Source organism: Glycine max, chromosome 3 (assembly GCF_000004515.6).
Source record: "Glycine max cultivar Williams 82 chromosome 3, Glycine_max_v4.0, whole genome shotgun sequence".
Taxonomy (NCBI): domain Eukaryota; kingdom Viridiplantae; phylum Streptophyta; class Magnoliopsida; order Fabales; family Fabaceae; genus Glycine; species Glycine max.
The window spans coordinates 22115924-22137337 of record NC_016090.4 but is presented as its reverse complement, the minus strand read 5'-3'; the positions used below and the strand labels follow the sequence as shown (position 1 = coordinate 22137337).

General features: G+C 34.2%; 1 protein-coding gene and 1 long non-coding RNA gene across 2 annotated transcripts; one reads left to right on the top strand and one right to left on the bottom strand.

Annotated features, from left to right (window-relative positions):
- Positions 1 to 261: 261 nt before the first annotated feature.
- On the bottom strand, positions 262 to 4715 carry LOC121174580 (uncharacterized). The gene is made up of 7 exons (XR_005890680.1): positions 4414 to 4715; positions 3497 to 3626; positions 2272 to 3384; positions 2134 to 2183; positions 1913 to 2037; positions 1111 to 1192; positions 262 to 345 (listed from the first exon to the last, which is right to left on the bottom strand). It is a non-coding gene; the product is annotated as an uncharacterized lncRNA (long non-coding RNA).
- A 1494-nt stretch (positions 4716 to 6209) lies between these two features.
- On the top strand, positions 6210 to 19398 carry LOC100800588 (uncharacterized protein At4g13200, chloroplastic). Its single transcript, XM_014774181.3, has 3 exons — positions 6210 to 6563; positions 7652 to 7812; positions 19042 to 19398. Exons 1-3 carry the CDS (start codon positions 6371 to 6373, stop codon positions 19276 to 19278), a joined length of 591 nt encoding a protein of 196 aa, XP_014629667.2. The 5' UTR covers positions 6210 to 6370; the 3' UTR covers positions 19279 to 19398.
- Positions 19399 to 21414: the final 2016 nt, after the last annotated feature.

The window sequence follows — 21414 nt, the reverse complement described above, 5'->3', positions numbered from 1 at the left end:
TTTCAAAAATCGTCTTAGAATGTAAACATTTTAGATGATTTTTAAAGAAACGTCTTAGAATATTTTCTTTTTAAAAAAATTAAAATATATTAAGGTGGAGATCTAAAAATTTTAGGACAAGAACATGCAAATGTCACTTGATTAGCCTTCCGAACTTTTCAACTACTATTATTATTATATGTATAATAACAAAACACCATGAAGGAAGGCTAAGGGATGCAAGTCAAATATAGAAAACACATCCTGACAAAAAATGTCATCTTCCTTACCTTCATGTAGCCATCAATATCTGGATCAGGCTTGATATTTGCCTCCTTTTCTCTTTTGGCAATTCCGCTAGCAAGTCTGCAAGTATAAGTAAGACTCATTAATTTTGTTGGACTCATTAATTTTAAGTTTCGACACTATTTTATTAATCATTTGGTTATAACAATAATTAATTATCAATCTTAATAATATTTTTATTTATAGCAGGGCAAATATTGCCTTTTGTCTCTGATATTTTTCATCTTAAATGTGTTGTTCAAATTTAAATATGCAATTTAAGTAAATCATTGAATGACTTAAATATATATTTCGTATTTTTGTCTACATTCAAATGTTTGTTATCTATATTTTTCTATCATTAATTTGTAAAAATTGTTAGACTGATTTGCATGCCAAATAATTTATTCAACTCGCAATAATGAAACTGCTCTCAATGTGTTCAATTTCTTTTATATCACTAAATACGCATATATTTATTTAAGTACATATATTTTTTTAAGTACATATTTTTTTTTAAAAAAATACTTACTAATATTTAGAACATATTATAAGTAATTCTATCTATTAAGTCATAATTTTATCATATTTTAATTTTGTAATTGGTGAAACAGGTTGGTCAGAATCTGAGCATGAACCAGAGGTACAGTCATAAATAAATAAAAAAGAAATAATATGTATAAAGTAAAAATACACACATTATCTTAAATAAATAAATGTATTGCGAAATTAGTTTTAAATTTACTTTAGTATTTTTTTTATCTCATTTTAAAAATATTGAATTTAAAATGTCAGTGTTTTGAATATTGAATTTAAAAATAAGTGTAAGCATTCATGTGAACTAACCATAACGAGCTCCAACTCCATGGACTCATGCTGAGAAGGCAAGGTTTTCTCTGACGGTCAATTCTGCAACGTGAAGATCATTCTGATTGACATACACAAGAAATAGATTTACATATTCTATTATTTAATAATTCAAGGATTGAAATATGGCTCTAGGTAATGAAAGAAAGATTTATTTATATGCAATGCAAATAATATTTATATATTTATTCCCTACCCTAAAATCCCCATAATTTCAACAAAGCACAATAGAACATATAATTTAAATACTAAAAATCATAGGAATTGCTACAAACTAGGGAACTTTGTAATCTGCCACTGGAATTTTACAACGTCCATGACAAACCTCGGAAGCCAATTCAGCATTCTACACATTTAAATGAAAAAAATTGCATGCATCATAATCATCATAAATAGATAAATATGTCTGACAAATAGATTTTATTACAAACAAAAAGCTTCTGCCAATACATAATAAGTTAATTACTACATCACATTTGAGTATAAATTTATCATGATTACCTCTTCTTTCCCCTCCCCCCCCCAAAAATTTGTAGCAATGAAATAAATTCCTACCCAAAATAAAAAATGACTCTGATCAATAGTTAATATATTATAAATAAATAAAAACATGGGTGTTGAAACAATTCGACTAGATACAAACTTGTATGTTGTTTATTAGTTCTTGAGGATGCTCAATTTGTAGCCCTACCTCTAACCAATGTAAAAAGCAATAAAAATAAGAAAATAATGACAAAAACAATTTTCATAATAAGGATTTTCTATGTTGGTTTCTACTTACTAAATTTAGAGGTTTCGGATTCCATAAAGAAGGCTCTCTGGTATTTAGTGCCAGAAAGGAAAACTAGAAAGTTCAAAGGAACTTCAGCTCCAGATTTAGGACAAGGTTATTGTTTCAGCTTGTCACTATCCAAAATAAAAAAAAATGATTGTGATTAATAGTTACTATATTATAAATAAAAAAAAACAAGGGTGTTGAAACAATTCGACTTAGATACAAACCTGTATGTTGTTTATTAGTTCTTGAGGATGCTCAATTCCTAGCCCTACCTCTAACCAATGTAGAAAGCAATAAAAATAAGAAAATCATGACAAAAACAATTGTCATAATAAGGATTTTCTATGTTGGTTTCTACTTACTGAATTTAGAGGTTTCGGATTCCATAAAGAAGATTCTTTGGTATCTATGGCTAGAAAGGAAAACTAGAAAGTTCAAAGGGAACTTCAGCCCCAAATTTGGGACAAGGCTATTGTTTCAGCTTGTCACTACCCAAAATAAAAAATGATTGTGATTAATAGTTAATATATTATAAAAAAAAAACAAGGGTGTTGAAACAATTCGACTAGATACAAACCTGTATGGTGTTTATTAGTTCTTGAGGATGCTCAATTTGTAGCCCTAGCTCTAACCAATGTTAAAAGCAATATAAATAAGAAAATCATGACAAAAACAATTTCGATAATAAGGATTTTCTATGTTGGTTTCTACTTACTGAATTTAGAGGTTTTGGATTCCATAGAGAAGGTTCTCTAATATCTATGGCCAGAAAGAAAAACTAGAAAGTTCAAAGGAACTTCAGCTCCAGATTTGAGACAAGGTTATTGTTTTAGTTTGTCATTGGTGTTCTGCTCATTAAATATAGAATTTTTCTGTTAGACATGAAGAGAGTAGCATGCCTTGTTACAAAATTCAACCTCTTAGGTCCTATGGTTTGCAAAAATGTTTTCTATTTTCATTTATTCCTTTTACTAATTTGTATAGGAAATTGCCCAATTCAAACTCAAACTCAATATAGCAACATAAATGAAGTGCCTTTAATTGAATAAAACTATACCTCCCAAATCTTACTTTTTTTATACACCACTTGTAACTAACTAACTATATGAACCTTCAGTCTTGATGCTGGCGAAAAATTAATTCCAAAAAAAATAATAAACAAACACCTTAGGCAAACGATTGTGTCAAAAGTCTAGAGAACTTAAGAGATATGGGTGAAAAATCCATATTAAACCAAAACGTGCAGTACTCATGCTGTAACTAAGCAGTTAATGAAATTTAAATCCTTAGATGGACCAGATTATAGTTGAATGAGTACCTTTCCTCTCCTTCCCTCATAGACATTTGTGTCCAGTTTGGAGTGGTGGGACTTTGCATTTATCTCAAAGCCTGAATTTGGGTTGAGGATGATAATATCTGCATCAGATACTGGAAGAATAGCTCCTTTCCTTGGATATATATTGAAGATTCAAGCACTAAAATGATTGTAGAAATAATAATAAAAAAATTAGAAACACTTTTGGCATCCTTACCGAAGAGCTTCATCAAATAAAAATAATTAAGTACTATGAATTCTCAAGGACTAACCCAAAGGAAACTGGCTCTCCAAAGGCAACTAGCACTAACTTTGCAGCAGTCTCAAAGTCAGGAGGATGCCAAAGCCAAGATTCATCAAGAACTAACCCAAAGGCAACTGACTTTCCAATTACCCTTTGTGCTACAGCATGAAAGCAATTAGTTATTATTGGAACAAAAATGTCATGGGGAAAAAATATAAACTAACTACATGTTCTATTGTTTCAAACAAGCAAGAGAGATCACTAAAACTAGTTATTGATAAATAAAAAAACTAGTTGTCAACACCAACACTTAAAGGAGATTACAATTTTATGAATCTCACATTTAGTAGAATAGAAAGCTCAATGTTTTGAGGCACTCTTACATAATGGATGTTGGACTCTTTTTATTGTGTTGGTTTGTGGTACTTTGGTTCAGAACATAAGCAAAGATAGTGTTCCATTTATATTAGTCCTCTGGTTGCTGGAGACAACTTCTTTCTAGTATGGCCTAACAGGACACGTATGCCCATTTAGTTTCCAATTTTTCATAATTTATAAGTTCAAACCTGTATGGTATCATTTACCCACATTAAGAAGAAAAACAGATGCAGCAATAACTGACAATTTTTTGTCCTTAAATCTTATATCCTTTCAATTGCATAACCAAGGTTCTTATCAGTATGAAATTGGGCTTGGGGAAACTCTGTTCCTCTTTTTTCAGGATAGAATGGTAAGAGTAAGAGGGACAAGATAAGTAATCCTTTAAATCAGAAAAGTGCAAAACAATGAAACGAGAAATAAAAAAAAAAAAAATCAGCAAGGCAATCCTGTCTCCCTGCAAATCAGAAAAGGAATCTTCCTTGGGAAGCTTATCCCTTGAATACAAAATACAGAGAAAAATAGAACATAAGCAACCATAAACTAAACAGTATCCCTTGCAGTTACCTGCAGCTACGTCATTCTTGGCATTTTTAGTGACTCTTACAGTTTCTTGTAGCTCCTCCAACTTATGGACCCTTGATTTGTCAGCCCCAAAGCTCCATCTACATAGGTAAAGACAAATGCAAACAATAATATTTAACATTAATCATAAAGATTAAGAATAAGAGAAACATTCCTTGTTTCACTCATATCCATGCTATTCATGGTCCTTGGCTCCAGATCCATGAGCACTGCCCTTGGCACAAAATATCTACTGGTTTGGATAGCTCAACTACTTTAGAAAGTGTTAATTCACTCAAGCAATGTGTTCACATTCTTAAAGGAACCGCAACCATCTCATTCCTACAGCCAGCACTAGACACTTACAATCTTTTTTATGACATTATTCTACTCTCTGATAGTCACATTGTGTACTAGGGTCGTTGTGAACATGTGCTTAAATTTTTTTCTTCATTGGATTTTAAATGTCTAAAGATGTAATGACTTTAAATATCTTTTGTAATGCATGAAAGATCCAGTGACCAAAGCAGACCGAAAACAATTAAAAAGCATTTTCAAAGCTTAATCATACAAGTATCCAAAACAAGACTTCAAATATCATTGAGAATACTCCTAAGACAGAAATAACCGAAAATAATATTTCTTGTAACCAAGTTTGATTAATAAAACTCTTTAATGATTGGTAAGAGAGAACATGATGTCGCTCATATTAAGTATATCAATATAAAATTAAGTATTTTTATTGTTGTTCTTTCTCTTGTCAAAATATTTTTAAAGTCTATTATTGACACATTCTTAAACACCAAATTCCTTATGAAAAAAAAATATATATATATATATATATATATATATATATATATATATATATCACTGGATGGCAGTCCAATTTTGTTTTAGAAATCTTGTTTTAGTCAATAGATGAGAGTCCTTATAAAATGTTATATTCATCAAACATCTTCCATTAAAAAAAAATTTATATTTAATATAATACATTATTCAATCCTATTCTAGTGTGATTTGTTGTATTTCCAAATAATCCTCCCAGTTGAGGCCTTAATCTAGATTTTGTTCATCACTAGATTAGAGAGTTGGAGAATTCTTCAAGCCATGACATGTCCTCAAAACAAGATTAGTTATGCTACATGTAGTCAATGAAGTAGCGTTCCGGGGGAATGAAACTCAATAGATGATGGAAGCATGTAGAGAAGCCTTGACTTGTATTATGAAATTAATAATGTTGATATTGTGAAATATTTTATTTAAATTTAAAAATGTATCATTTAATTGATAAATTAATAAATTAATAAATTATCAATTTAAAAAGTGTTTTTTCTTTCTATTCAATGAATATAAAATGATTTAAATTAATTAAAAAAGAGAATAAGATTCATACAACTTTATGATTAAAATAGTTTTTAAATAACTAAATGACCATGTAAAATTGTTTTAGGTCCTTTTAAAGCAAGAAAATTTGTAAGAATTTTTTTAGACTTAAATATAATTTTAGTTTTTGTAAGTGTGCACATTTTAAATTTTTGTCTTTTTTTGTCTTGAAAGTTTATTTTTCATTTTTAATCATTATAAATTCATGTTTTTTTTTAAAATTTTGATTCATGTATTTTTTTTTTCGTTGTGTAAATTTTCATCTTTCCAATTTAAATTTCTTAAAATGCGAACTTGCATGAACTAAATAAAAAAAATGTAATCTTATGTAGCCTAAAATTGAAAAAAGATTAAATTTACAAGCCACAACTAAAATTGAACATAAAAACTTACAAGGAGAAAAAAATTAAAGAACCTGAAAACTTAGATGGATTAAATTCATATTTAATAGTTTTTTCTTTGTTTTTCCCTTTCTTGAGATTTCTTTTCCAAGTTCAGTTCAGATCTTCTGGACAAGTCCAACTCGTAGTGGGGTTAACGGGACAACAGAGGCAGAGCAAGAGAGTGTTCGGAGAAAATGAACACTGTTCTTTCACCTTCTTCAGCGTTTCCTACGTTGTCCAAAACCTATGTTTCTTTTGGTCCCTTATTTTCCAGTTTCGCTGTTCCTTCTTCTTCTTCTTCGCACATTGAACTTCCCCGCAAAAGGGGTTCTCAAAACACTGGACTTCGCTGCAACTGTAGCATCTGGCCAGGTGGCCCTGGCTCTGGTACAGTATTGTTGTCCTCTCTCTCTCTCTCTCTCTCTCTCTCTCTCTCTATTGTGCTGCTAGTAATGTTGATGATGTGTCCTAACATCAATTTCTGGGGTTCATGGGTTGCTGTTGTCTGAAAACAATTTATCCTTACTGCTGTTTCTAGTAGCATCTATTGTTACATGATTTTTTTATATTTTATTTTATCTCACAAATGCTGAAGGCTTTTTAATTGAGGATTAGATTCATGGGGACTAGGGAATTATAACAACGTTCATTACTTAGGGTGTGTTTGTTTGTGTTTTTATTTATTTCGTGAAACCGTTTTCAAAAACTAATTTTTAGATTGCAGGAGAGGGGGAAGAAGATGAAGTGTAAGGATAAACATGAGTATCAGAAAACTGGAAGTTTAAAACCAAAGATGTTTTTTTTTTTTTACATTATTTCTCTCCTTAATCTCTACCATATCATAAACAAAATTATATCTTAATCTCCACCATATTATAACTGAATCATATCTTATCACATCTCCTAATCTCTATTATATCATATCTAACAATTATTATTGTAAAAACTGAAAAAAAAAGTATTACTTTTGATAACAGCTTTCAAAAGCTACTTTTTTATTGAATGTGTTCTTTTGTTTTTTTATTTTTAGAAAATAGAAAACAATGTTGAAGAACAGGAAACAGACAGACCCTTTTCTAAAAGAAGTGTTAGCAGCACACTCTCTAACACACTCTTTCTATTACTCACTCATATTGATTGAAAGTCACTAAAAACTACAAAATTAAGAGAGAGAATAATTGAGGAGTGAAATCTACCAAAATTTGTGATTTCTAGTAAATTTCAGCCAATTGAGGAGAGTGTGTGAGTGGTGTGTTGCTGGCATTTCTCCTTTTCTAATGGTAATGCTTCACTTAGTAAATTGGGTCAATGATAATCCATTCTTAAGGATTTACTTTTTCAAATTTGTGGTTTATGTTTATTTACTGGTAAACAAGTAGTTTTCAGGTTATAAAATAGTCCACTTAAAGTTCTCTATTTTTAAGGTGATTTATTATATTTTCTTTTTCTAGTAAATAAATAACTGAATCTAGCAGGTGATAGTGATAGCAGCAACAGAAGTATCCTGGATGCATTTTTCTTGGGAAAAGCTGTAGCTGAAGCTCTAAATGAGCGCATTGAATCCACTGTTGGTGAGATTTTGAGCACCGTTGGAAGATTGCAAGCTGAACAGCAAAAGCAAGTCCAGGACTTTCAGGTGTGGAGTAGTTTAAACTGGCATTATCTTGTGCTGGATAAATAATATGTTGTCTTGTGTTTTACTTCATGACTACATAAACAATATTGTTGCCTATTTTATTATTATTATTTTTTATCTAAGTCTATAAATTGAACAGCTATAATCTGCTTAAAGATTTTATGTGGTACATGATCTGGTGCTACATTTTGGATACTCTGACTATTGATGTTAGATTGTGACTCAACTTGTAGAATATAGTTCAGCGCTTTTATAGGAGCTTAATTTGCCAGTATAGGCAAATGTTCAATATTGTATTTCTAATTTGAAAATGATATTACTGGTAATGGGGATTGCCAATTGTCCAAATAAAAATATTTCAAATTCCAGCTGTTACCACTTACCAATATATATATATATATATATATATATATATGAGGAGGGATTAACTTACGCCAAGTAACTCATCCTCACCATTTTAAGATAATCTCTAGCTATAGTTTGCTAATGCTCTCATACTAAAAAACAAGGGTGGGTACGTTAGCAAATTCCTATATATATTTAATTTAGTCTACAATCAGTTTTGTACTAAGTGAGTTGGACTGTCCAATTTAAATTACTGGGATAATTATGTACAGAAAGTTGTTGAGCTATAAAGTTAGAGTCACACCGATGACCTCTAAGTTTAATGATAGAGTACTTACAAGAGTTGAAAAAATGAGTTGGAAAATGAAAGTGGCAACCAATTGAGATGCTGATAAACATATTGTGATTTAGAATAACTAGAATGTTGTTTCCTTTCTATACTAATAGAATGTGCAACAGTGCTATATTTTCTGAAAAGTGATACCGATAGAAGACAAAATAACTCAATAACATAAAAAAAAGAAAGGCTGTCCTCCTGTCTCCAATTGTTAAACAATGTTTAAGATAATAAACTCCGGTTATACAGTTCAATCAGTTTTAGTTGTAATAATTACATTGTTAGTTTGAAAAGGGAGATGCCAAGGCATAAATAATTAGAAGGATAGAGAGGAGTCTTTGGTTCTAGATTGGAAATTAGGAGGGAGATTCCAAGGTCTTGTATGTTTACTAGTTTCAAAAATATTTTTTTGTTTGAGAAATTTCATTTGTCTCCTGACCACATTTGGAAGTTGTTGTTTGATTGTGTTTTATTAGTGTTTTATATTTCTCTGTTGCTTGTTGTAGAAGCTAGTTCTGTAATCTGTCATCATAGGCTAGGCTGTAGCCTTCATCATGAACCTATTTTGTACTATCTGTTAATTTTTAATATATATATATATATATACACACACACACACATCTCTCAACAAAGTGGTTGCCAAGGCTCCTTTTTTTGTGCATATTTTCATACTTCAAATATTTCAAGTGAAGTGTTTGTTCCCTAAGCACATTTTTATTTTCTTAAACATGTCTCCTGAGCAGAGAAGTTGAAGAAAAAAAGAGATGATGAGAAAGCATCTCCCAGTTGTTTCTGTTTTTCAGATTGTAAAACACTTTTGTAAACAATTTTCAAATTTTAATAGATTTTGGATGGAAATTGATTGTCGAGTATTGTGGAATTGTTTTAGACAACAGTTTTTATAACAAAAAAAAGGAAAAAAAGAGAAGAAAATCAAACAAACCACAAGTCTCTTGATTACATGAGGCATAGAGAAGGATTCATTTATATTGTAAATCTGTGATCTGTGATCTGTGATTTTTATCACTGTGAAAGAGGTCAGAAGGTGATGTGAGATAGTTTCTGAATTCAAGGACAGAAGGGCCTCCTAAAGAAAAAAGAATAATATGATAAGAATTGTTAGGAACCAAGAATTAAAATGACAAAGAAAAGAAAGAGTTTTATTGAATAGGACGAGAAGAACAAAAAGTAGGAGAGATAACTCTCCTCCAAGGGTTTTCCCTTCGCAAAAAAATTATCCTTTCACAAAGAGCTAAGGCTCAATCTACAAAATGAACAGATCTCCCCTTCTCCTATCCTTCTTCCCCTATTTATATCTAATAAACCTAACTAACTAGCTCATTAACAAACTAACTATCTTTACTAACTCTCCCTTCCCCTTATATCTATCAATACCATCCCTCCTAAAAGACAACCTTGCAGGGTTATCAAAATCTCGAGTTAACTCGCTAACTCTTACGAGTTTACGAGTCCACTTGTACTCTATGAGTTGACTCTTGATTAAACTCTTTTTCTAGTAGATTCTGAGTCAACTCTATAAACTCTCAGTAAACTCTGTAGACTCTCGAGTTTACCACCGAGTCAACGAGTTAGCAAGTTAAAAAAATTAGACCATGGAAGTTGTAAGAGAGTATACCATTTTTCATGGCAGGGATCTCAAATGGCCAAAAATTGACACCATTCGAGCTAGAGCACGTTGTAAACAAATTGGATATACATGGTAGATTTTTTGTTCATGGTCTAAAGTTACAAGCAGGGTTATCAAAATCTCGAGTTAACTCGCCAACTCTTACGAGTTTACAAGTCCACTTGTACTCTGCAAGTTGACTCTTGAGTAAACTCTTTTTTTAGTATACTCTGAGTAAACTCTATAAACTCTATGTAAGTCATTTTTTATTGTTTTCTATGTGTTTAACATTCAACATATATTCATTTAGCGTGCTATTCTCAAATAGAAAATTCTTAACTTTAATAATACCAAACTTAATAACATCAAACCCTCGATGAGAATGATCTAGCACTACTATAATTTCTACAAGTTATTGTCTACTAGTGATGTATTATTACTAGACTTGGTTATTTAAATATTCTGAACTTTGTGATACTGCTTTGCTTTATTATATTGTTGAAATGTTTAATTAGTATGTTATTTATAGATATTTTGATATTATTTTTATATGAAATAAACTCTTACGAGTCTGCGAGTTGAGTCTACGAGTCGAGTTCATGAACTCTCACGAGTCTGCGTAAACTTTCGAGTTTGATAACCTTGCAACCTTGTTCTCAAGGTTGGAAACAACCAATTGATAACATATAGATTTCATGTAACTGTTTCCCCAAAATCTCCTTGCACAGTACCCCTATCTTCATCCCAATTTGCATATTTTGACAAAAGACTATCATTGGCCTTCACATTCAACTGAATCACATTGCAGCCACTCATTGATTTTTCCTGGTTTGCATTATGTGTTGGGCCAAATGTGCTCTTGACTGGGATCAGCGCAGTTTGACCATGACTTGTGTTGGGTGAGTGTCATATGAGGCACACAGTTGGAGTTCGAAACAAAGATCCAATTTGAGCCTATGAGAGATTTCCAACTTGAGAGATTGAGTGGTCTTTGACGGGGGACTCTTCAACAACTAGCTCTGCATCTCCAGTGCATTTGATAGAAATGTCTACCTCTGATGATTTTCTGTTTGGTCATTCCAAGGATGATGATTGGCTGACTGACTCTTCCTCAAAGAAAAGAAGCTCCTTCTTTGGTGACAAATGAAGCATGTCTTGAAACTTATCCTCATGGGAGTCTAGCAAGACCAGCCGTCTGTGATAATGATCTGGGCTGTTGGGCTAGAACCTCTCTCTTGAGCTCCGACTTAAGTCTTGATATGAAACAGCTCAGCAAGAAGGAAGGATTCAACCCATTGACACTAAGCTAAAGCAACACCATCCAAATAGAATGAAGCAACTGTTGTTCTCTCTTCGTCTAGGGTTTCATATAGTAAAAGAACTGGGTAATTTTAAAAATCCACCCATGGGGGTCATCTCCTACAAATCTGGGAATATCTAATTTCAGAAAGTGCCTCTGATGATAGGAATTGGGGGAGCTGAAGTTCGAAGTGGCAGAATGGATGGGAGATCGGTTCTCTAATGCTGTCACACGATTGGGAACGTCCTCCATCTTGTCAATGAAGGTGGATTTTAAACTTGCCATACGTTGCAGAAGCTCATTGAATTGTGCATTGTGAGTGGTGTTGGTTTTAGATTTGGTGTTGTCTGCCATGGCAAAGGTAGTGGGTACTCTACAAAAGCACCAATGATGTGAGATAGTTCTAAATTCAAGGACAGAAGGGCCTCCTAAAGAAGAAAGAATAATAGGATAAGAATGAACTTAATTCTAATTAATCAACCAATGGAATTACAGGAATCTATAGCCATGAGCACATGCTTCTCAAACAGAATAATATCTAGATCCTTCCTACCAGAATTGTAACGATCCCCTTCTAGAATAAGCTGAGTCATTACATTATTTACACTACTAATAATAAAGGATCACTTCTTGTAAAGCACATAGTCATTCCATTTCTTTGGTGCCGTCACATTCCTTTTGGGCCTCTGGTCCACTACAGATTGGGCCTCAATCTCCTCTGCATCTTCACTCTGATGACTCAGACTTGGTCATAACAGAAGGCATTCTTTTTGTAATTAAGATTGGCTGTTTTCCACCATTCTGGATATGTATCTATCAATATATTTCCATGTTTGGCATCTAATTGTCTATTATTGTGAAAATTAACAATTGTTTACAATGCATGTTTTAAAACAATGAAAAATGAAGGTTGGAATTATTTAACAGAAATTCTAGAGTTTAGGTGACTTAATCATATTAGCTAAAAGGAAATTATAGATATGGAGTAGAGTGGATTTTTGTGTGGAACCAATGCCGAATGTTCCAAACATATTAGCTATATATATTTACAGACAGGCAACTGCAGCATGGCAACTGCAGCGTATATTTCTTCAATATCTGCAGTTGCCTGTCTGTAAATTAGGAATGAATAAAACTGAATATTTATATTAACCCATTTGAATGATTAATTTGTCTTAAAATACGATAAGCCCATAATTAAAGAGGTATGAAAGGAGAAAGATGGAGAGGAACGTGTATTGAGTAGGGTAATAGGCCACAATAGCAAAGATTGAAATGAGAATAGGGAGGTACATGTGGCAGCTGACGATGGAGAGAGAGGAAGGGTAGGGAAGAATAACAGAAATTCCCTTGGTGGCAAAGAAGTGGAGCAGGAGGGTGTGTGAATCATCAGGGAATCACGCAAATCATGCAATAGAGGAGAAAGTGGGAAAATAGGGGCTAGAGGGGATTGGAAGAGGTATGGATATCATGCAAAGGAGTATAGGATTTTGATAGGGTTAAGAGAATGCCTAAATCTCTTGTTACCAAAGTGTATGTTAGGTGCTAGCCTGACAGTAATAGGAATAACTAACTGAATTCTGTTAGTTAAAGAGTACTATAAATAAGGGCTCTAATTGATGCTAAAGGAGTTTTTTGGCATATTGGGATTTGGGACTAACTGAATTGGGATTCAGTTAGAGTTGGGTACAGAAGTTCAACTGAATTGGGATTCAGTTGAACCTTTTTCAGTTGTAATTCTCTGTTTTGCGTTCTTCTTTTGTAAGCAATAAAGATTCTCAGTGATTTACTCTCTGTTCTTGGTGTTTGGCTCTGTTTTCTTCTATTTTCTTTATCCGTGATTTGCCAGTGTTATCACTGGTATCAGAGCACCGATCTGGTGTCCTGAGATCCGCGATTCCAGACGCTGCATATGAAGACCAAGAGTATGGCGCGAAACTCTGAAGATTGGGAGCAAGAGCGTGAGGAGATGAGGATTCGATTGGAGCTTGCTGAAGCTCTGGCAAAGAAACACGAGGAACAAATCACAGAGATTGTCGCGTGATTTGGCCAAAATCGAGATCGTGATCGCAAGGGAGGTCCAATTCTTGAAGGAATCGACAGCAGTGATGGTCATCTTGAGGATACGAATCGAAGGGAGAAGTGGCGCAAGCTGGAGATTCCGATTTTTGCTGGAGAAGATGTGTTTGGCTGGACACATCGATTGGAGAGATATTTTCTGTTGAAAGATGTCAATGAAGATGAAAAGATGCAAGCGACAGGGATGGCTTTGGAGGGAAAAGCTTTGAGTTGGTATCAATGGTGGGAGAGGTGCAATCCAAATCCAAATTGGGAGAGGTTCAAACTTGCTGTTGTGAGGAGATTTCAACCTTCCATGATTCAAAATCCGTTTGAACAATTGTTATCTCTCAAGCTTTGTGGAAGATTTTGAGAAGTATGGGGAGCATTGAGGACTATTGATCAAGAATTCGTTAGAGAAATTTTTCTGAATGACCTTAAGGAAGAGTTGCAAGCAGAGGTAAAATTGTATGATTTACATTCCTTATCAGAAATCATTCAAAAAGCTTTATTGATAGAACAAAAGAATGTGTTGCTTAATAAGAAGAATAATTATGGCTATGCTAGAACTTCTAGTTATTCTAGAAGTAGTCCCTACACTAAAACTGTTACTTTGGAGTCTAAATTGGAAAATGATAAGAAGAATGAAGTTTCTGCTGTGAGTAGTACACGGAGTGGTACAGAGCAAAGCCAAATTGTAGAAAGTGGGAGGAATAGGAGTGGGGAATTTAAGCATTTTACTGGGGTAAAAATGAGGGAGAAAAGAGAAAAGGGACTATGTTTTAGATGTGATGAGCCATTTACTAGAGAACACAGATGCAAAAATAGGCAATTTAGAATGATAATTCTAGAAGTAGAAGAAGAAGAGGTAGAGGAAAAGGAACAAGAAGACAGTTTGCAGACTTTTAAATCCTTGCAATTATCATTATGCTCTATGTCTGGATTTACCACTTCAAAATCCTGGAAAGTGGAGGGTTTATTACAAGCCCATTCTATTGTGATATTGTTGGATTGTGGGGCTTCCCACAATTTTATAGCTGCAGAATTGGTGGATAAACTGAACTTGAGAGTTCAAGATACTCCTTACCTGGTGGAGGTGGGAGATGGCCATAAAGTGAGGTGCAAAGGAAAGTGTCCCAAATTATAGTTCCAATTGCAGCAACTAGAAATTGAATAGGATTTCTATTTGTTTACTTTGAAAGGGATGGATATTGTTTTGGGGTTGGATTGGTTAGCTGGTTTGGGGGAAATCAAGGCTGATTTTGGCAAGTTGGAACTTACTGTCAAACAGGGAGGCAAATTGATTAAGATTTCTGGAAATCCTGCATTGACAAGAACTGCACTTCCTTTAGGGGCTTTGATGCAGATTCTGAAGGAGGAAGGAGAAGGATTAATGATTCATTGTGAATCTTCTACTGAGGCTGCTACTGAAAAAGTGGAAATTCTTGCAGCTGTTCTGGATTTGTTAGCAGAATTTGAGGATGTTTTTGCTGATCCTCAAGGGTTATCTCCAATAAGAAGACATGATCATGCCATCTAATTAACAGAAGGTGCTTCTATTCCCAATCTGAGGCCTTATAAGTATCCTCATTATCAGAAAAATGAGATAGAAAGGATGGTTAGGGAAATGATGGAATCAGGGGTCATAAGGCCTAGCATAAGTCCTTATTCTAGCCCTATTATCTAAGTCAAAAAGAAAGATGGGGAATGGAGATTTTGTGTGGATTATCGAGCTTTAAACAAGATAACCATACCTAATAAATTTCCAATTCCAATAATAGAGGAGCTTTTGGATGAAATTGTTGGAGCTATTATCTTCACGAAATTGGATTTCAAGGCTGGATATCACCAAATCAGAATGAAAGATTCAGATATTGAGAAAACAACCTTTAGGACGCATGAGGGGCACTATGAGTTTGTGGTCATGCCTTTTGGTCTTACCAATGCTCCATCAACTTTTCAAGGCCTTATGAATGACGTATTGAGGCCATTCCTTAGGCAATTTGCTTTGGTATTTTTTGATGACATTCTAATCTATAGCAAGGATGAGTTGGTTCATGTGGATCATTTGAGGCAAGTGTTAGAAGCTTTAAGGACTCATTCTTTAACTGCCAACAGAAAGAAATGCAGTTTTGCTAAGCCCAGTTTAGAGTATCTTGGCCACATCATTTCTGATTCTGGGGTGGCAGCAGATAAATCCAAGGTGGCAGCAATGAGTTCCTGGCCAGTTCCTAAAGATTCTGAAGAGTTTGAAGGGGGTTTTAGGACTGACAGGCTACTATAGAAGATTTGTCCAAGGCTATGGTAAAATAGCAAAGCCTTTGATTGAATTACTGAAAAAGGATAGCTTTGTATGGACACCAGAAGCTACTCTAGCTTTTGAAACTTTAAAATCTGCCATGGTCAGTTTGCCTTTATTAGCAACAACAACAACAACAACAACGCCTTATCCCACTAGGTGGGGTCGGCTACATGGATCAACTTCCGCCATAATGTTCTATCAAGTACCATACTTCTATCCAAATCATTAAGTTCGAGATCCTTTTTGATAACCTCTCTTTTTTGGGTCTTCCTCTGCCTCGAATTGTTTGCCTTCTCTCCATCTGGTCTACTCTCCTCACTACAGAGTCTACCGGTCTTCTCTCTACATGCCCAAACCACCTAAGTCTATTTTCCACCATCTTCTCTACAATAGGCGCTACTCCAACCCTCTCTCTAATAGCTTCGTTTCTAATTTTATCCTGTCGAGTCTTACCACACATCCACCGCAACATCCTCATCTCCGCTACACTTACTTTATTCTCATGTTGGCTCTTGACTGCCCAACATTCTGTTCCGTACAAAATCGCCGGTCTTACCGCAGTCCGATAAAACTTTCCCTTTAGCTTGATCGGTACCTTTGCATCACATAACACCCCCGATGCTTTTCTCCATTTCATCCATCCTGCTTGAATGCGATGATTCACATCCCCTTCAATTTCTCCATCATCCTGTATTACAGTTTGCCTTTATTAGCAATTCCTGTTTTTTCAAAAACCTTTGTTCTGGAGACAGATGCTTCTAGTAAAGGAGTAGGGGCTGTTCTTATGCAAGAGGGCAGGCCTTTGGCTTTTTGGAGCAAAGGACTTTTCCCTCGAGCACAATTGAAGTCAGTCTATGAAAGGGAGTTGATGGCAGTTGTGCAAGCTGTACAGAAATGAAAACACTATCTTATGGGGAGACACTTTGTTATCAAGACTGATCAAAGGAGTTTGAAATTCCTCACAGACCAGAGGCTCTTTTCTGAGGAGTAGTTTAAGTGGGCTGTGAAGCTCATTGGATTAGATTTTGAGATCCAATTCAAGCCAGGCAAGGAAAATCCAGTCGCCGATGCTTTCTCCAGAAAGGCTATGTATGCTGCTGTTTCTGTAATACAGTTAGCTGATTCTGAGGATTGGTTTCAAGAGGTGCAACAAGAACCAAAATGGCAGAAGGTTATTCAGGATCTGTCTGGGGATCCTAATTCTCACCCTGGATTCCAGTTTCAAGTTGGGAGGTTATTGTACAAAGGAAGATTAGTGTTGTCAAAATCTTCAAATAGAATTCCTCTTATTCTGGCTGAACGCCATGATAGTGTTGCTGGGGACCACTTAGGTTTCTTCAGAACTTTCAAAAGGATATCTAGTTTTTTTTATTGGGAGGGCATGAGGAATTATGTGAAACAGTATGTGGAGGCTTGTGATGTTTGCCAGAGATACAAGCATTCGACCTTGGCTCCTGGAGGTCTTTTACAACCACTGCCAATACCAACTCAAGTGTGGCAAGATATCTCCATGGATTTCATTTCAGGTTTGCCAAAATCCAGGGGAAAGGACACTATCTTTGTGGTAGTCGACAGGTTAACTAAATATGCTCATTTTTATGCTCTAAGTCATCCTTTTTCTGCTAAGGATGGGACTGCTATGTTTGTCAGAGAAGTGGTCAAACTCCATGGTTTTCCCGCTTCTATAGTTTCAGATAGAGATTAGATTTTTCTCAGTCAGTTTTGGCAGCAATTGTTCAAATTAGTAGGAACACAATTGAAGTATAGCACTGCATACCATCCTCAAACCGATGGACAAACCAAAGTGGTTAATAGGAGTTTGGAAACTTATCTCAGATGTTTTTTGGGTCCAAAGCCAAAACAGTGGGTTGATTGGTTATCTTGGGCAGAATTTTGGTTCAATACTACTTTCAATATTTTTGCTGGCATGACACCATTCAAGGATTTATATGGAAGAGATCCTCCTACTTTGATTAAGGGGTGCACTTTTACTTCCAAGATTGACACAGTGAATCAGCTACTGGTAGCCAGAGATGTGGTCTTACAAGAGTTAAAGAAGAATCTTTTAAAGGTCCAGAATTTGATGAAAGCACAAGCTAATAAACACAGAAGACAGTTTGATTTTGAGGTAGGTGATTGGGTACTTTTGAAGCTTCAGCCTTACAAGATGAGATCTTTGGCTAGAAGACCAGTAGCAAAGCTATCCCCTAAATTTTACGGGCCTTATAAGATTCTGGAGAGGATTGGTCCTGCAGCATACAAGTTGGAGCTCCCTGCTCATGCTAAAATTCACCCTGTATTTCATGTATCTTTGCTGAAAAAGTCACTCAAGCCTCTTCAGCACCCTCAACCATTGCCTCCTTTACTTTCTGAAGAAATGGAACTACAGGTTCAGTCGGCTGAAATTCTTCAATGGAGAGAGGATGCTTTGGGAAATTTGAAAGTTTTGGTTCAATGGGACCAATTACCAGCTTGTGAGAACTCTTGGGAGTCAGCTATTCAGATTTTAGAGGTTTTTCCTCAGTTTTTCCTTGAGGACAAGGTGGTTCTTTTGGGGGAGAGTATTGATAAGATTAAGAGAATGTCTAAACCTCTTGTTACCAAAGTGTATGTTAGGCGCCAGCCTGACAGTAATAGGAATAACTAACTGAATTCTGTTAGTTAAAGAGTACTATAAATAAGGGCTCTAACTGATGAAGAGTTTTTTGGCATATTGGGATTTGGGACTAACTGAATTGGGATTTAGTTAGAGTTGGGTACAGAAGTTCAACTGAATTGGGATTCAGTTGAACCTTTTTCAGTTGTAATTCTCTGTTCTGCGTTCTTCTTCTATAAGCAATAAAGATTCTCAGTGATTTACTCTTTGTTCTTGGTGTTTGGCTCTGTTTTCTTCTATTTTCTTTATCCGTGATTTTCCAGTGTTATCAGATTTATTCCTATCTCTGCAAAAAGGAGTCACTATCTTATTTTTCTCTTTTTAATTCCATTAGATTGCTTTTCTGCTACTTTACTTTATAGGTAATCCTTGTACTGAGGGCACTTCCTCTGGGTTCCTAAAGCATTTGAATACCATTTTAGTTCAGTATTTTAATTTCGCTTCTGGTACCTATCAAAGTGTAACCTTAATTTAGGCGCATTCATAAATTTTATAATTTAAAGTTGATCCATGCTTTTTGCATCCCACTTTCTAGCTTGTAGCATTTTTACTGTAGATGTAGATTCCTGTCTTTTAAATGTTGGAAAATATAATGCTCATGCAGGAAGAAGTGTTGGAAAGAGCCAAAAAATCAAAGGAAAACGCAGCACGTGAAGCTATGGAGGCCCAAGGATTCATTTCAAAATCTGCAGTTGAGACAAAAGTCACAGATTCAACTACTTCCAAAACTTCAAATTCTGCAACAGGTCCAGTCACTTCTGTTCAGTCCACTGACGCATCTGAAACAGATTCCGAACCTGCCAAAGAGGAGGAACCTACTAGTTCAACAAGTGATGAATGATCCATCCTAGTGTATTTGGCTTCAACTGTTGGCTGATTTTTACTGAATTTTCCTTAATACCTTATTTTCCCCAAATCTAAATATATCATGTTTAATAGATGCATCACGACTTTTTCTTAATTCCAGCCTTTCTGATATATATATATATATATATATATATATATATATATTCAAGAGATCAATAAGTTCTAATTCTCAATTGGAGTGTCTATGTTTCTTCATCATGCAACAGAATTTGATTTTTGAGGTATCATTAACACTTAACATGACTATTTATTTTAGCGGCAACTTCGTGAAATTGGAATATGATTGTAACACCTTCAAAATTTACAACTCCATATATATATATATATATATATATATATATATATATATATATATATATATATATATTCTCTGTAATTAGTTTCCTGTGACTAGTTGTCTGGAATTGTTTGCCTGCCATTACTTGCCTGTGATGTTTTGTTTGTTAATTTAAATTCTTTTCAAAATGAAAAAATTATTTGATCAATTAGAATTAATTTAATTACATGAGTGATCTATTAAATGACAAGTTTTATATAAGTTTTAATTGTATAGATTTAATTCTTAAAACTAGTTTAAACTTTATTTTCACTGTGAAGAGTTTCAGTGTAAAATTACACTCGTGGAAACCCCAAAGGCCATCATGGCACAAACCCCTCCCACCAATGGAAGGTGGCCAGCCATGCAAAAGGAAAAACCTCTCCAACCACATCTTTTGCTCCCTTGAACACTCAACCATCACACCACTCTCCCCTCATTTTCCTTGTGATGGCCAAAACTTAGAGAGAGAAAGGATGAGAATTCAGTTTGTTGCTTCCACCTTCACTCACAAAAACCATCTTCTCCATTGTTCCTTTCATCTCCTTTCACAATTTCAACTCATCTTACCTTCTTCCATTGGTGATGTTCCAAAGCTTGGTAAGGAGTTTTTGTGTAAATTCAAACCTTGGCAGTGTATGGTAGTTTTCACCATCGGATTTTCGTGGTCCCTCTTTGCATGCATCATACACCTCACCATTTTTGTTACATGTTGATTTCAATGGCTAAACACACCATTTCTCAGCATTTTTAATAGATTGGTTGTTGTTCTGTTTGGTGATTTTGTACATGTGTGGTTGTTTCTCTTCATCTTTTTGACTTTTGAATAGATTGAGAATGATCCTTATACAAAGGAGACTTTATTCATATTTTTTTCACAATTTTAAACCAAGCTTTTTTCTCTCTCTTAAAATTCGAAGTTAGAATAAAGGAGGCAGTTGTAGTTTTTAGGTTTAGGTTTGAGCAGGTGCTACTTTCTGGAGAGTTTAAGAAAATCTAATGGTTGGAGTTTTGTAAAATTTGTCATAAATTGATCTAGACACAAAATGTGACAAATTGTCTTTTAGAGTGCGTTTGGATAGAGAATTTTAATTGAGGAAAGTAATTTATCAGAGAATTTGAATTTCTGTAATTTAGAATTCATTGTTTGGATGCTTTTTACGAAGAATTTAAAATTTTGGAATTTTAGAACAGAATTTTAAACAACTAAATATCTGGAATTTCAATTTCCTTCTAAAAGGTGAGAAATTGAAATTTTCTTCTTACAGTCTTCTTCAAGAAACACAGTATGAGGTCCTAAAATATATCAATCGGGTGTGAGCATAGAGGAACACGTATAACTAGCACACCAACCATAATTTTTTTTTCATTCATTTTTTTCATCCTCATAATTTTAATTTTGTTTATCCAAACACAAAATTTTGAAAATAAAAGAATTTCAATTGATGTATTTAAAATTCTTAGAATTTTAAATTTCTCAGAATTTTAAATTTCTCCATCCAAACACACTCTTAAGGTCATGATGAGGTAAATAAACTCAAATTGGATCTCATATGTGGCATGCAAGTTGACCTCTCTATTTGTGATTTTGAAACCAGTCGTGCTCGTTTTTTTCTTTTCAATTTTTTAATTTTGTGTTGATCATCTTCGAAATGTGATTACCAATCCTTGAACGAGACAAAATAAGCTTTCTAAACATGTACATTAGATAAATTTAAAGTGGTACCTTCTAATTTAAAAAGGCATTGCAATATAGAATTGTGCTAAAAAAAAATGTTAAGTTGGAAAAAAGGA

Bases quoted from the DNA above. Each gene is read 5' to 3' on its own strand.
- LOC100800588 (XM_014774181.3), top strand. From the start codon at position 6,371: ATGAACACTGTTCTTTCACCTTCTTCAGCGTTTCCTACGTTGTCCAAA. The intron at 6,564-7,651 runs GTACAGTATTGT...TGAATCTAGCAG, and splicing joins GCCAGGTGGCCCTGGCTCTG to GTGATAGTGATAGCAGCAAC. The intron at 7,813-19,041 runs GTGTGGAGTAGT...ATGCTCATGCAG, and splicing joins AGCAAGTCCAGGACTTTCAG to GAAGAAGTGTTGGAAAGAGC.